At 34.0% G+C, this 16,318-nt stretch overlaps 1 protein-coding gene across 1 annotated transcript in view; it reads left to right on the top strand.

The window, feature by feature from the left end:
• CFAP47 (cilia and flagella associated protein 47) overlaps positions 1-16,318 on the top strand; it is a 419,927-nt gene that overhangs the window by 52,199 nt on the left and 351,410 nt on the right. The window contains exons 19-21 of the mRNA XM_064483196.1: positions 1,698-1,775; positions 4,756-4,900; positions 8,924-9,018. Of these exons, the coding sequence (XP_064339266.1) occupies positions 1,698-1,775; positions 4,756-4,900; positions 8,924-9,018 (318 nt within the window). The remainder of the gene's footprint in view (positions 1-1,697; positions 1,776-4,755; positions 4,901-8,923; positions 9,019-16,318) is intronic.

Raw genomic sequence — 16,318 nt, 5'->3', positions numbered from 1 at the left:
TAGAGGATGAGTAGCAGATTTTGGAGGGCAATCATGAGTTTGAGGCAATTTTTGGATCTCCATATAGAGATGTCTAGTAAAGAGGCCATCACATATACATATATATGTGTGTGTGTATACGTGTGTGTGTATGTGTGTGTATATATATATATATATATATGTCTGAAGGCTAAGGATTAATCCTAGAGATGGTAGAGATTATTTCTGTTACCCCTGTAATGACCAAGATGAGTGTAAGTGGATCAAATATATTGGTGAGAATAATAAACTTTGGAAGAAGTTGAATAATAAGGGAGAAAATGAAGACATGTGAATTGGAGATGATCTGGAAAACATCACAGACTTCGAAGTCCCTATAATGTGTGACCTCCCAGAAAATGAGTAAGAAAGCAGAGATGAGAGAGGGTTGTGAGACAGATGGATGGGTGAATGTATGATTTCAGAGGCTGTGCATTTGTGAAGGGTGATTCTGTCCAGGGTATTACTTAAGTCTCCAGAGATAAAAGGCCAAGGGAGCAATGAGCAAGGGTAGTGAGTTACGACAGCCAGGAATCTTCAGTGACTGATGAACATTGAGAGGTGAATAAAAGGTAGCCATGAGGGACTGAAGCACATATCAATTTGTAATTCTTCTGAATCGTTAAATTATGCGTCTTATTTTAGTCAAGTATTTTGTTTATGTACTATATATTCTGTATAAAATATAGAAATATTACAGTATTATGAATTTAGCAGTTTGGATACTAAGCCTGTCTAGATGGCCCATCGCTTTCCCCAATAATTCTGAAAATATGGTATCATGTGGTGTCTTTGCCTTTAAACAATGTCGCTGATTCTGTCCAGAGAGTGAAATACACTCATATTTATTTCTTAGATATACTATACATTTAGATTTGAATTTAGAGGTTGACTCCTTCCTATTTTTATACAGGCAGGGCTTTCAGGGAATATTATTTTTGTGCTTCTGAGATTTTGACTAGACAGTCATATGTTCAGATAACCTACAGTTCTTATTGCAGGAATTATACAACTAAATTCCTCTTTCACTGTCTTAATTTTCTTGGAAGACGTTCAGTGTTCAGACAGTCGTTCAAGTGTAGCCACTTCTGCTTTCAAGTTTTGTGACCTCAAGAAAGAGATGAAATACTTGGCCTCTCTAAGTCTCAATTTTCCTCCTTTGAAAATTAGGGTATTAATAGAATACTGAGAATTAAATAAGAAATAATGTATTTAGCACTATACTTGGCCCATATACTCTGCAATTTTTAGCTGCTCTCATTAGAATTATGCTTGTTGTGGATATTAGCATCTTTCTGTGGGAAGAAGTATGTTTGCTTTCAGTTTCTTGTTTGGTTTAATTTTGAGTAATCCATTGGAATTAGGCAAATAGAAAAAGATCGCTCAGAGTTTGAGGCAGTAATACTGAGTCAAATGGGTCGAACTCCTCACTCAGATTTACAAGCTGTTGGCTAGTCCCATTTGTGGTGGAGGTTTTTAGGAGTTGAACATTTGCTCCTCTTAGGAATATCAATTCTGTACCACAACAAATGGTATGACAGCTACTCAAATAAACGTGATATTTATAATATGTTATAATTACTTAAATTATAAAATGTATAAATGCCAGGTAGTACTTCAGCAATATACGATTATATTTTGGTGTGGTTTCCACAGAGTTTTGTATTTCTCCTAAATAGGTTGCTATTCGCCATGGAAATGACATAGACCTTAGGATTGGGGGGTCTGTTGAGATTGCTGATGTCGAAATCAGTCCGGTGAGTATGTTACCTGTTTGTATAATCAATTTGTGAGTGTGGTGATTTTTATTTCTATGTCTCTATTCAGCCCATTTATGTTTAAAAAATTTTATTATGTGGTAGGTTGACACATAAGAATTAATATATATATAATGTAAATGTAAGTGATGAAGCAGAATATTAAATGAAGGTTTAAGAATTCACCACTGAAATGAAGTATTGTAACAGTACCAGTACTGTTAAATCATGTCTAGGCTTCATCATGGTTCCACCCCTCTTAAGAGAAAACCACTTTCCTGAATTTTGTGATTATTTCCCCTTTACTTTTCCTAATTGGGTTACTGCATTTCTGAATTCCTTAACCATTCCTCATTTAGTGTAGTAGATTTATTTTTGAGCTTATAACAAAGATAAATTGAATTTGATGGATTAGTTTTAATTGAATATTCTGTTTTTAAACTTCATCTTGGTTATGTGTAGCTGTGTTTTATTCAGTGTCACTGCCGCTTACTAGTCCACTACGTAGACATACTGTGGTTTGTAGACTCTTTCCATTGTCCATCCAATTAAGTGTGTGTGGTTTTCTTTGGTGTTACAAACACTATAGCTATGAACATTCATATACATATCTTCTGAGGTACTTATGCAAGAGTTTCTTTAGGAGTGCAGTTGCTGAGATAAAGAATATGTACATACTTGACTTCACAGGGTAATTTCCATATTTTCTTCTCAAGTTTCCATTGATCCACATTCCATTGCTCTGTAAGTTGTATTGTAAGACTTAATGTATGCCAGTCTATTGAGTATAAAATGATACCTCACTGTGGTCTCGATTTGCATTTTCTGAACTATAACCAAATTTATTTTTTGAATTATTGTTCTGTACCCTGAAAAAATTTTGTTCCACAATTGATAGAGTCCACACACACAAGCTTTTTATTTGTTTGTTTCTGGCTAGGCTTTCAGAGTTATATCTGGTCTTATCTAGTCCCCAAAACTTTCCCTGATTTTTCAAAACAGGCCCATATTGCCCTCCCTTGTGACATTTGTAAGATGTTACAAATATCTTAAACTCTGGGAACATCTCCATTATAGCCATTGTCATATTATTTTCAAGTTATCTACACTTTTGTTTTTCTCTCCCAGTAGTACCCCAGCATCTAGTACCATTCTGGTCCTGAACTAAATTGAATAGAAATTGATGAGGCTGCTGATTGCCTCAGGTAGGGCCTCACTATTAGTCTATACTTCAGTGACAACACCACACTTCTAGGCTTTAAGTTATAATTTTCTAACCTTTCTTTTATTCAGTGTTGAAAGGGTGGTAAGTCTAGATAGACTGACAGATACTAAGCTAGGTTGTCTAAAACAATGTTGATTCCTGGAGATTAAACCCTGTGGTATCCAGAATGCCTTTTTTTCCATTGCTATGGTGTCCCTCCTTGAACAATGTTAGACAAATATTGGGACTTTTACTACTGCATTTCCTAGCCCTAAAGGCACTTGTGGCAGGCTTTGCTTGTTGTAGTACAACTGAATAATTTATAGGGCTTTACATTTATATATATTTATCAATATTCCCTAATTATGTTGGATTTTAAACATAACTGCCTTGTTTCCTTTAAAAAAAAGTTCTAGTATTACCAGATATTGTTAGAGATATATCTAGTAACTATATGGCATAGGCTATTTGTCTTAATGACAATTAGGATATTTTATGCAAATGATCCCATGGAAAAGGCCAGAATGGGATAAAAGGAGTGATATTTTGCATGTAGAAAGCATCAAACTTTTACTACCTATTTTGGATTTTAAAAATTTCACCTGTAGAACTGGGGTGATATTTTAAGTGAAACAAAGAGTAGGTAGTTGATATTAATGCAGTATTTTTCTGAACATGAAGGTACTGTTGCTTCTTTTCCTTTTAATGTTATATATAATTCTTTTACTAAGGAACGTAGGTTATATATAGTAACTCTACCAGAAGAGGAATCCTAGAGCTTTGTGGTGTAGGCCCACAGGATCCACTCAATAAACAATTTTTACATATTTAAGCTTGACATCAGATAGGTGCCAGGGTTGCAAAAATGAATGACACTTAAGGTCCACTAGGCCAGACAGATATGTAAGCAGATAAATGGACTTTGTGATGTCACATTGTACGTAAATATAAGAAACAGAAGTAGGCCTGAGCATAGTGTAATTAATTGCGGTTTGCCCAACTGGCTTTTGGAGGATGCGTAATATTTTATCAGGCAATTACAAGTTAGAAAACAGCCTAACTCACAGGAGAGTCACCTTGATAAAGATACAGAAGGGAGAAGGGTCAAGTGTTGGTAGGAAATTAGTCATACAGCTTGCTGAAGTATGAAGGTGTAGAGTGAGAATGGAGCTAGGTGAAGCTGGAATGTGAGGCATGGGAAGGTAATGGTAAAATTTCTTAGCCCTGCTAACGAACTTGACGTTGTGCAGATGAAAAAGAATCATCAAATGTTAACACAGGAAACAATGTGGACAGATTTTCACTTCATTTAATTGTGACTTAATTGTGGAGAAGAGAATTGGAGAAAGTCAAAATCTGGAAATGAAAAGTGATGAGTTAGTACTTTTATATAATTAGAGTAAAGAGGTGAAGGAGGAGGTAGAATTAATGGGATTTGGTAACTGATTACTTATGGGGGGTAGAGGGAGAAAGGAAAATGTAACTAGTTTTATAGAGTACTGTAGTTAATAATGTCCTTGATAAATGTAGTAGTTTATTTTTTATTGAGGTATAATTGACATATAACATTTTGTTAATTTCAGATGTACAATATAGTGATTTGCTATTTGTATGTATTTTGAAATGTTCACCACAGTAAGTTTAGTTCACATCTATCAACATAGTTAGAAAATTTTTTTTTCTTGTGAGTTCTACCCTCCTACAGTATAATTTTGAGTTTACGTTATTTTCATAGACTGTTACTCTAATTATTATTTCTTTTTTTTAATATTTTAGGATGTATTTAACTTCAGTGGCACATATGTTGGCGCTACCCAGATTATTCCATTTTTAGTAAAAAACAAAGGTATAACACGTGCCAGAGTAGAGTTTAATCTAGAAGACTTTGAAGGTTTTTCAGTGCATTTTAAAGACAAATCAGGTATATATGTTATACCATAATATTACTGTAAAAGCAAGACAATTTTAAGTTGTTCTAAGGTGTAATGTTAAACAAATACTATAAGTCAAGAGCAGTTATTCTTAAACATTTTTAATGACTCAGTGCATGTCTTTCTTATATTCTATAACCCATCATGGTTTTATTTCTAGAATTATATCAATATTGATATCAGAATACTTCAGTAATATATGACATATAACTGTGCATATTAGTTATTTAATATAGTCAGTTAAGTATGTTATATATAAGTATATACTATAAATGAAAGTAAAATTATTAATTGCTAGTTTTAATTGCTCAAGAATTTCAGGTAAATGTCTTTGGAGAGCTCTCTCTATATGTTTACTCATGTATTAGGTATCCTTATGTCAAATTAAGCTTGAAAAGGATATACTTTTATGAGTACATTTCATATGTTTACTCTGGGTTTTGACAGACTTAGGTCTGTGGGCCAAATCTGGCCTGATACCTGTTTTTATTGGAGTACAGATACACTCATTTGTTTGTATATTGTTTATGTCTGCTTCCATGCTGTAATGGCAGAGTTGGATAGTTGTGGTAGAAACCATAGGACTTGCAAAGTCTAAAATATTTACTGTCTGGGCCCTTACAGAAAAAGTTTGCCGATCATTGGTTTATTAATTTCTTCTTCAGTACATATTGTTGAATACCAGTTACAGGCCAGATACTAGACTTTGGGTCTGTAAAGATAATAAAACATCTTATATCTTCTCCAAAAGTGAACAGTAAGTTTATCAATCAAGGTCTTGGTAGTGAACAAATGACTTGTTCAGAGCATTTAACTGAGGATAATTTAATGAAGGAGTTATCTATGGACCTAGGAGCCAGATTAAAAGAAACTGACAAGGGCTAGAAGCTGCCACTACCTCTAGGTCTGAAGAGCAAGAGAAGGCCATATATTATTGGATCCCATGAATGATGATACTGTGAAAGAGGCCATCTAATAAAAGCTATAATTGTAAAAAAAAAAAAAAAATGTAGTCATTGACAGAATTATAGCCAAGGCAGGGAAGACATGGGGGCATAAATACATCCTGCCCTCCAATATCTTGCTGGCATCTCCCTGCAGTTGAACCAAATCAGAGATAGAAAAGCAAAGGGCTTACCTGAATCAGCCTGTAGAGATCAGGACAGAGCAGAGGAGAGAAAGATGGCTATTGGATGTAAGTAACAAATGGAGACCACCTATGATAGTAGAAGAGAGAGACAAAGAATTGGGTTATCACCGTATAGCATGGTGTATACTGTAAGATAAATTTGTACATGGTGCTAAGGGAGCATATATTAGGGAAAACTAACCAAGAATCAGCGATAAAGAAAGATTTCTTGGAGAAGTTGATGCCTAATCTAGATTTTAAAGAATGTAGAGATACAGAGAAGGTGATATGTGAAAGAATTCAAGTAAAGGCCTAGGATTGAGTCAGTATAGTAAGTAGTCTGGAATATCTAGAGCCATAGAGAACAGGACTGGAGGGGTAAATGAGACTTGGGTTACTAAGGATCTTTTCTGGACATTTATCCAAGAGGTTAAGCAACATCATTAAAGGATTGATATCCAGGCAATGGTGTGAGTAGGGTTCCCCTTTACTAATTTTCCTTTTGGAGTACAGTTGAGAATGGGCTGGAGGAAAACGTGGGGGTGGGACGGGCAAAACCAGAGAGGTCAGTGAGCTGTAGTGGCCATTCAGGTGAGAAGTGATGAGAGTCTGAGTTCAGGCACTGGTGCCAAGAATGGGAAGGAGGAGAGGATAAAGGTGCCGATAAATTAAAAATGCTCTGACTTGGGGACCGAGTGGACATGAGTATTAGGGAAGAGGAAGAAGTCTTGAATCGTTTCCAGCTTTTGACTCTAAGAGGTAGGTGATTGGAGGGACAATTCATGATTGCTGGAATGCGGGAGGGGGGTCAGGTCTAGGTGAGCATGCTGTTTGAGGAGACTGAAACAGCCCATGAATGATAACCATAGGCAGTTGGAAATACATAAGACCATGATACTCATTTTTTAAAAATTCCGGACATTGAAACTTTAGTTGTTTTAACACTTGACTCTCACTGATTGCCTCGTGTGCTTTCATGCACCTTGCTAGTGGCTCACGGACTCTTCATGATTATTTTGTAGTTACTCCGCGGAGAGCATTTCTTTCCACAATTCTGCCTTATCCTAGCTCCAGCTTCCCTTCTCAGCCACTGTGTCATCTTTTCAAATGCTGTCCCTACCTCCAAGCCTTTTTCCTCATAACCTCTTCCAGAAAGTGGTCTCGTTCAAGCAGAGATCTTAGCACATCTGTCCTCTGAAAAGCTTTGCTGGTTTCCTGTCACCAGTAGCAGTGGTTCTTAGCAGCAGTCTGCTAACACAGTCTAGGAGGTACAGGTGTTGACCTTAATAATCATTAACAATTTGCAATAAAGTTTATATTTAAGATATCCTGAAAACATATTCTATTGTTATGACTGTCTTAACACGTAAATGTCCTTCTGTGACAAATCAGACTTGGTTTTTCACGTGATGGTTTTAGGACAGAAGGAAGGGGAAATACTGAGATCCATTCAACTATGACTCTGCCTTGTCTTTCCAGTCCCCTCTCTCATTATGGGCTCCATCGGCTGTCTCTGCTACAGCCTAATTGTGTTACATGTGTCCTCCCAGTGGCACTGGGATTCTCTCCTCCTAGGGTAGTTTTTCCTCTTCTGTCCCTGCTGCCTGAGATCTACCCTCTTTTATAAATTGGCTTCAACCTCCTGCACCCTGTGAGTCTTCAGCCCCATTCCCACCCCCTACCTTCAGTCCTGTTGGTCGAAATTATGTTTTTACCTTTGCTCCCTTAGAATATTAAGTTTTATTTTAGCACTAACCAAATTCTGCCTTGTTTCAAAAGGAGGTGCATACCTGTTTGTCTCCCTGACTACATTGTAAACTTCATAAAGTCAAGGACTACATTTCCAATTTGTGTTTTCTGCTAGAGTCCTCTGATACAGTTCTGGGCACATTATAGGCACTCAAGAAGTACTTATTGATGCTATCTTGGGTTATTGTATTTCATGAACTATATGTTTATATGTACTTCAAATATATTTACAAGTATCTATTTTTATTATATTTTCTATATTTGAGATCTATATCCATTTCCCACACCACAGTATTTGTATTAATAAACACATAATGGTTCATTTGTTTAATGGTTTTTATATCATTGCAACAAAGTGAAATTCAGTAGGATGAAAAGAGTGAGATTAGTTATTTGAGTTTATTTTTATACAGGGGTGGTTGAAATGATCATTCTTTAGATTAGTCTGAAAACTTGAGGGATAAAAAAGGATTTTTGAAATTGTTTAGATGAGGACAGAGGTTATACTGTAGCTAGCATTTGATCTTTTAGGAACTTCTTTTAGAAGTTTAAGTGGTTATAATTTTTCACTCTGAAGTTTGTACTGTCTGACAATTATTCCTGTATCTCTACCCAGTGCCTTTGTATCTGGAGTGATTCCATTTTGTTGAAAAGTTTCCTCGTATAAAATTGTGTTTATTTTCTTTGTGAATTCCTTAAGGCATCAGAGGAGGTCTGGATCTTCCCTGCTCCATCTTCACCGGAGAGGGAAACTCAACTTTCTTGGACCTAAGATTCCATCAGTTATTTGACTTTGACCTTTATACCTTTCCGTATTCATATGAATATACCTGTGATATCCTTGAACTTTGGAGATTTTAAAAAATGGGTTACTGTCCCTGTTCTGCTGATTGAATTTATGTTTGTTCCATTTTTCGATGTCAGTTTTGCCGATAGAATCTTGGCATTAAGAGTGATTCTTTAACCCAGTAACCTTGGGCAGCCCCACACAGATATTTCAGCAACTGCCTCTTGATTGTTATGAATATTCTGTCTGATAAGGTTTCTCAAGGTTTCATCTCCACATTTAACAAAGGTATCATAGATATGTATCTGGCTTTTAAAAAATATATATGTTCTAATTCTTGTCTTACAGGGAAATTCACAGACCCTGCATTTCCTGCCATATATTTTTTGGAGTTAGAGAAAGAGACATCTCTGGAGTGTGGCATGGTTTTTTCTCCCAAAGAAGTAAGTTCAGCTTTCTATTACTCATATTACTGGAGAGTAGTGGAGTTGAGATATTCCTAACTAAGAAGCTATCAAATATCCCCCAAGCTCTTTTGTAGGGCATCTTTTTCTAACTTGTGAGCATACCTGGATATGCCCTTTAATTCAGTTAAATGATTGCTAGAGGTGTCTGGCTTATGCTTGCCGAGTATCTCAAGAGGTGCAGAGGGCAGACACAAGAAACCCATGGTCTTGTGGTCTCAGTTATGGTCTCTAGAAAATTCAAGATATGACATGTTGTGAAGGAGAGAAAAGTTGAGGCTAACTGAAAAAATTGTTCATATTTGAGCCAACATATGCTTTATACTTAGATTTGAGTGGGATATGCTTGATGCTCTTGGAATCACTACCTGAAATCACCAAAGACATGCTGTGAAGAGGGGTTGCTATGACAGTGGTTTTTTGGTAGTGTCCATTGAGGTTAGTGATTTAAAACACCAACAAAACCAACCAACAAACAAAGAAAAGCAAACTCCTTTCCTGGAGTGTGCTCAGGAGGAAGGGGTACCACTGGCAAAGTTTCAGAGGCAGTCTGATAACGTTTTTGCTTTAGAGGCAACAGAAGTGCCAAGGAGAGACCTTCTCACTGCCCGTGATACAGAAAAGCATTTTGCCGCATCCTCCAAAACTAGAATCACACTGCTACGTGGCAGTGAGAGTAGAAAACTCTTAAGTCAAAACACGTTTTATATTCCAGCATAACTGGCATGATGCCTTGCACCTAATAGGTGTAGAATAGAATGAAATAAGTGGAAGGAATTAATAATACAATAAGTACTGAATGCTAATAAAGTACATCATCAATAATCCATTTTTTATTAAGGTTAGTAGACTACAGAGTTTACTGAGATTGAAATTTTGGTTTAGGAGCAGTAACAGCTGTTATTTACCTTTTAGGAGGAAAAAGTGAAGAAAGTTTAAGGACATGTTCAGATTTAAGAAAATGCTGAAGATTAATTTTGCCTTCTTAGGTGCACTGTATTAATTGGGATGTGTTTTGTGGGTTTTGTGCACATATGGTTCACATGGAATGATATTGTCTATAGAGTTCACTCTTTTGTATATTAAAGTTTTTGACAGGTGTAGTGGATGAGGTACCAAAGGCTACTTTTCTGATATTAAAGAAAATGATAGTTTTGTGTCTTATACACAACATCAAGTTGTATTAAGTTGCATTATACAACATTAAGATATATACCATACTATATTTGATTTCTGCAGGTTTGTTGTAAAATAATTAATCATCTACGTTCATGAACCATTGACATTTAGATAGATACTGTTTAGAAAGGTTATCCAGAGGAGAGAGCATCTTAGCTTTTTTCTTAAAATCATCTTATGAATAATTCCCTTTGGCCTAATTTAGGCTATCAGATAATATCAGAATATAAGTATTATTTAGATTTTCCTTTTATCTTTTCAACAAAGGATTTTGAAGTGCATGAAATATTGTCAAGGTATGAAAATTATTTGTTGAATAATACAATCTGTGATTTGTCTTTCTCATTCAGACAAAAGCATAATTAACAAGTTATTTGAAGAGATTCAGAGGATGTTTATCTTTTTAATTTTTACAGTATTTTAATGTCTTTCAAAGCGTACTCAAGTCACATATCCTGTTTGTGAGTTTTCTCAGCATCAGCTTACATTTTAATCTTGCATATCAATGATATTCTCCTGATAATTAAAATCTGTTGTCGGAATTAAATAGGAAGATTAGCAGAGCAGAGAGAAAAAATAATATAAATCCTAATACATAACAGTGACTTCTTACTATATTTTGAGGTATCTTTGTTTTTACTCCTCCTGCTATCTCTATGCCTTTATTTCTACATCTATAATTGTAATGAAATGATACTTTTTGAACTATGTTTTTAACCTGCATTTTTTACTGTGTATCAATTAAAATGTTATGAATTCCTTTTTGTGTCATTAAGTATTCTAAATGCAATTTAATTTTTTTACAGATGATATATTACATTATTTTATGACTATATTCTGTCATAGTTACTAAACTAATCCTTGTAACCAATCCCGCACTTAAGATTTTTTCCCCTTTTTTTGTTGTCTAAATGATACTGTAAGAAACATCCTTGTAGATAACTGTTTGCTTTCACGTTATATGTTTTCATTTTACCTTCCTAGAAGTAGAATGATTGGGTCAAACACATATTTTAGGCTGTTGATACGTGTTGTCAAATTGCTCTTCAGAAAGGTTACACCAGTTGTATTATCTACCAGTAACAGGGTAAAATGTTACTCACTGTCTTCTTTGTTCAACTATAGCTGTGTATGTACATATGTATAATGTTCTGCCAGTCTAATAGGTGAAAGGTCAATTTTAAATTGCATTTAAAATTCTTTGAGTCGTCTTGCATAACAAACAACCGTATAGCAGTAATGATGTATTTACCATTTGGCCTGGTTGGTACTATTAAAATTCTTTTAACTCTCTGGTAGGGTAACTTGCTTCTGTTCTTTTCTTTTAAAAATATTATTGGCCATTTTTCTGTTGTATTCTTCTCGATGAACTTTGGGAATCATTTTCTCAAATTTATAACCCAAAGTACTATGGTAATTTTGATTTATATTGCATTAAATTAATACAAAATTTGGAGAGAAGTGATTTCTGTATAAAGTTCAGCTTCATATTCAGAAATGAGATATGCCTTTTATTTTATTTTATGCTACTCAGCAAATTTTTGAAATATTGCAAAGTGATTTTTCTATGTTGCTTTGTACAGTGTAAATGATTGGGTTTTATGTATTGTTATGGTTTTATATTTTGAAAATAATGTTGATGAGGTATAAAACTGTTTAAACATAGATTACTTTATCCTGCTTTCGAAGATTTTTTTCAGGAATACTGTAATAGACTACAAATATTATTGTTTGTCTCTTCCATTTTAATAATGATAATTTTTACCTATTTTTTCTTATATTACATTGTTTAGAATTTCTCAAATATGGTAAAATTATTTTTCCTGCCTTATCTTATTTCCTGTGGAGCAGTATGTTTTAAGCCTATGTTGGGAAATATCTGTCTAACACTAATTTAACAGAAATTTTAATCCAAAATAAATGTAGACTTTTTTTCATCTAGTCAGCTATTTATATGTCATCAATCATATTGTTATTCAAAGGAAGAAAACAATTTCATGTATAGTTCAACATTATATTTGTAGCATTAGTATTTTTTTGGTACACATTATCTGTTCAGTGGATGAATGAACATGCAGTGACTAAACTGGCACATTCATTTCTGAGAACTTGTTCTGTTATTTCTTTTGGATACTTGGAATTGATGAGGAAAGGTTATGTGCATTTTAATTATTGGTACATATATCCACATTGCCACCACAAGGCTTGTATCAATTTATGTTTCCATCAATAATCATCATTCAGCAAATGTTTATTGGATACCTACTAGGTATCTTGCATTATTCTTGACCTTGGGATTATAGTAGAAAGCTACATCGCAGTGTGGTAGGCTGTCTTTTCTTCCCAACTTCACACTGGGTATTATTATTTGTCAATATGAAAGACACACGTGAAAAAAATCCACTGTATCTATTTTTCTTTTGTCGCTTGTGCTTTTTGGTGTCATATTTGGGAAGCTATTACCTGACCCAAGTCATGAGATTTCTATGTTTGCTTCTAAGAGTTTTATAGTATTAGCTTTTACATTTAGGTCTGTGATCCATTTTGAAATATTTTTGTGTATGGTGTGATATGAGAGTCAAATTTCATTCTTTTGCCTGTGGTATCCATTTGTTCCAGGACCATTTACTGAAAATACTTGACCCCATTGAATTGCCTTCACACTCTTGTCTAAAATCAAAGAAATATAAGATTTTATCTCTGGATATTCAGTTCTGTTCCATTGTTCTGTATGTCTGTCCTTATTCCGGTAACACAAGGTCTCAATTATAATAGCTTTGTAGTTTTTTTAATTGGAAAATGTGATGCACCAGTTTTGTTCTCCTTCAGTAGTATTTTTGGCTAATTTGTGTCCCATGCATTTCCATATGAATTTTAGGGCCACCTTGTCAATTACTGTAAAAAAATCTAGCTGGGATTATGATACGGATTATGAAGAGTCTATAGATCAATTTGGGGAGTAGTGTCATCTTAACAATATTAAATCTTCTAATCCATGAACATAGCATGTCTTTCCATTTATTTAGGTCTTCTTTAATTTCTTTCAACAATTTTTTTAAACATTTTTTATTGTTTCAACGTTTTGTAGTTTTCAGTGTACAAATTTCCTATTTCATTTATTTCTAAGTAATTATTTTTGTGCTATTTGTAAATGGAATTGTTTTCTTAATTTTATTTTCAAATTATTCATGTCACATATATAGAAAAGCAGTTGATTTTAAACATTGATACAATATTCTGCAACCATATTGAACTTATTCATTAGTTCTTATGGGTTTTAGTAGATTCCTTAAAATTTCCTATATGCAAGAACATACCGTCTATAAACAAAATTTTACTTCTCCCTTTCCAATCTGGATGCCTTTTGCTTTTTTTTAACTGCCTAATTTCTGGAATCTCCAGTACAATGTTCAATAGAAGTGGTAAGAGCAAACAGCTTTATCTTGTTCCTGATCTTGGGATGAAAGCATACATTTTTTACCTTTATATGTGATGTTAGCAATGTTACTTAAAAATTTTTTGTCAATTCCCTTTATCAGGTTGAAAAGGTTTTCTGCCTTTCCTAGTTTGTTGAGTATTTTGATTATGAAATAATTTTGGACTTTGTCAAAAAAATTTTTTGCATCAAGTTCGGTGATCACATGATTATGCTCTTTATTCTAATAATACAGTGCATTATATGGATTGAATTTTATAGCCTAATCAGCATTACATTCCTGGGATAAATCTCCCTTGATCATAGAGTATAATCCTTTTATGTATTTCTGGATTCAGTTTCTTAGTGTTTTCTTGAAGAGTTTTACATCAATATTCATAAAGAATATTGGTCTCTAGTTTTCTTTCCTTTAGCTGTCTGTCTGGTTTTGGTATCAGGATAATATTGGCTGCTTAGAATGAGTTGAGAAGTATTCTCTCTTCTATTTTTGAAAGAATTTGTGAAGGATTGTATTAATTCTTCTTTAAATTTAGTGATATAGTTCACCATTGAAGTCATGTGATCCTCAGCTTTTCCTTGTTATATTTCTTGTAAATTACTAATTCAGCCTCTTTGCTTTTCTAAGTTACCAATTTGATGTATTTTCTTTGTCATATTTTTTCTAAATTCAGTCTATTTGCTGGTCCTCAGCTTTTTGTCGTATTTTTCCTAAAATTCATTCTATTAGAGCCATTCAAATTTTATATTTATTTTAAAAATTATAATAACAATCGTTTAATTGATAATTACATAATACTTAGGGTTTATAAAGTACCCTAATATCTAGTGTCACTTAATTTCCATATAAATCCAATAAGACAAGCATTGAGACCTTAGGTTTTTCTCCTTTTTCCAATTATAGAAGCTGATGCACAGTGAGGTTTAGGGGCTTGTCAAGGCTAGCTGCTGATGAGCTGTACAGCTTAGACCATAAATGTTATGTCCTCAGCCTGCTGACCTGTCATGATACCATGTTAGGCATCCAAACATGATGAAGATAGCATGTATGGCCACAACATTTTCACATCCATTCTTCAAGCTTATTACTTTTCTCTGAGTCATTAGCATTGAGAATCTTGAATTTCATTAAGTTGCCATCATCAAAATGTCAATGAGCATTTTTAATAGTCCCCTTGCAGTTCCATTTTCCATATCCATAGGAAGAAATTTGCAGTCACAATTTGTTTCTTCTGGGATTAAGTTTAGTTAAGGGACAATTACCAGATGCTTAAGCCTTGAATTATTATCTACAAGGATATCTGTAGAAACTAGTAAAATAAAAATCCATAATACAATGCACAGAAGGGAGAGAAATTGATAGAAATTGTCATTACTTTTTAGAATATTGGGAAATACCTGGAATTAAATAGATACAAATCTGAACAAGACAACTCAGTCAAATTCATATAATTGGAAGTGGCAAGATTATATTACTTGATACAGAGTTTCTGCCATCCAGATTCTTAAACATGAATAGTATTTCTGTGTCAAGTCAAATCACAGGCAGCCTTCTTGGTTTTCAATCTTTGCATAGATTCCTCTTAGTAAAATTTTATAACATCCACAACAAGAGGGGAGTTCCTCTTCTCATTACTCAGTTCTTTCTTTGTCAGTATTGCCTCTTAGATTTTATATAGATTTCATGAGTTTCCTCAGTCTTATGCCCTGCTTTGGATGGAGCCCATTTAATGTTGGTTTAATTTCCTGTTACTCATTCTCATAGGACCTGATGTTCCTTTAGTATTTATATTTTCCCTCTTGGGAACTTTCTGTTTTGCTAGAATTAGCTTCCCTTGAGAAAACTAAGGCCAGTAGTTCTTCCCTACTCCCCTGCCCCCACTCCCCTACCTTCATCTATATTTTAATAGTTTTATCTACACTTTTTCCTGGCAAGTTTCCGTGTTTCTTTTTTATTGAGATATAATTGACATAAAATATGCATTTGTTTTAGGTGTGGAACATGATTTGATATATGTATATACTGTGAAATAAATACCACAATGTGTTTAGTTAACAGCCATCATCACATATAATTACATTTTTTTTTTTCTTGTGATGAGCTCTTGTAAGATCTACTCTCTTAGCAACTTTCAGGTGTAAAATACAGTAGTTAACTAGAGTTACCATGCTGTATATTACATCCTCAGGACTTACTTATCTTGTAACTGGAAGTTGGTACTTTTGACCACCTTCACCCATGGGTGAAGGTGATCAAATTTTCTATTTATTTATTTATTATCCAAGTTATCTAATTTGCTGGCATACAGTTATTCATGGTGTTCTCTTACTATTTTTATTTCACTAAGCTATGTAAAAATGTTCCCTCTTTCGTTTCTGATTTTATTAAACTAAATTATCTCTCTTTTCACCTTAGCCTATCTGAAGGTTTGTCCATTTTGTTGATAGTTTTAAGATTCAGCTTTTGGTTGATTTTCTGTATTGTTTTTGATTCTTTACTGTATTCATTTCCACTGTATCTTCTTTTATGTACTTCCTTCTGCTTTCTTTGAGTTTAGTTTACTTTTCTTATTTTTTTTAAGGTGGAAGGTTAGGGTAATGATTTGAGATTTTCCTTAATTTGTTATATAGGTTTTACACCTATACATTTCCCTTTAAGCATTGTTT

This window comes from Camelus dromedarius, chromosome X, assembly GCF_036321535.1.
Source record: "Camelus dromedarius isolate mCamDro1 chromosome X, mCamDro1.pat, whole genome shotgun sequence".
NCBI classification, from domain to species: Eukaryota; Metazoa; Chordata; class Mammalia; order Artiodactyla; family Camelidae; genus Camelus; species Camelus dromedarius.
Note: the sequence above shows the minus strand (reverse complement) of the source record. Positions and strands in the feature narration are given on the sequence as shown.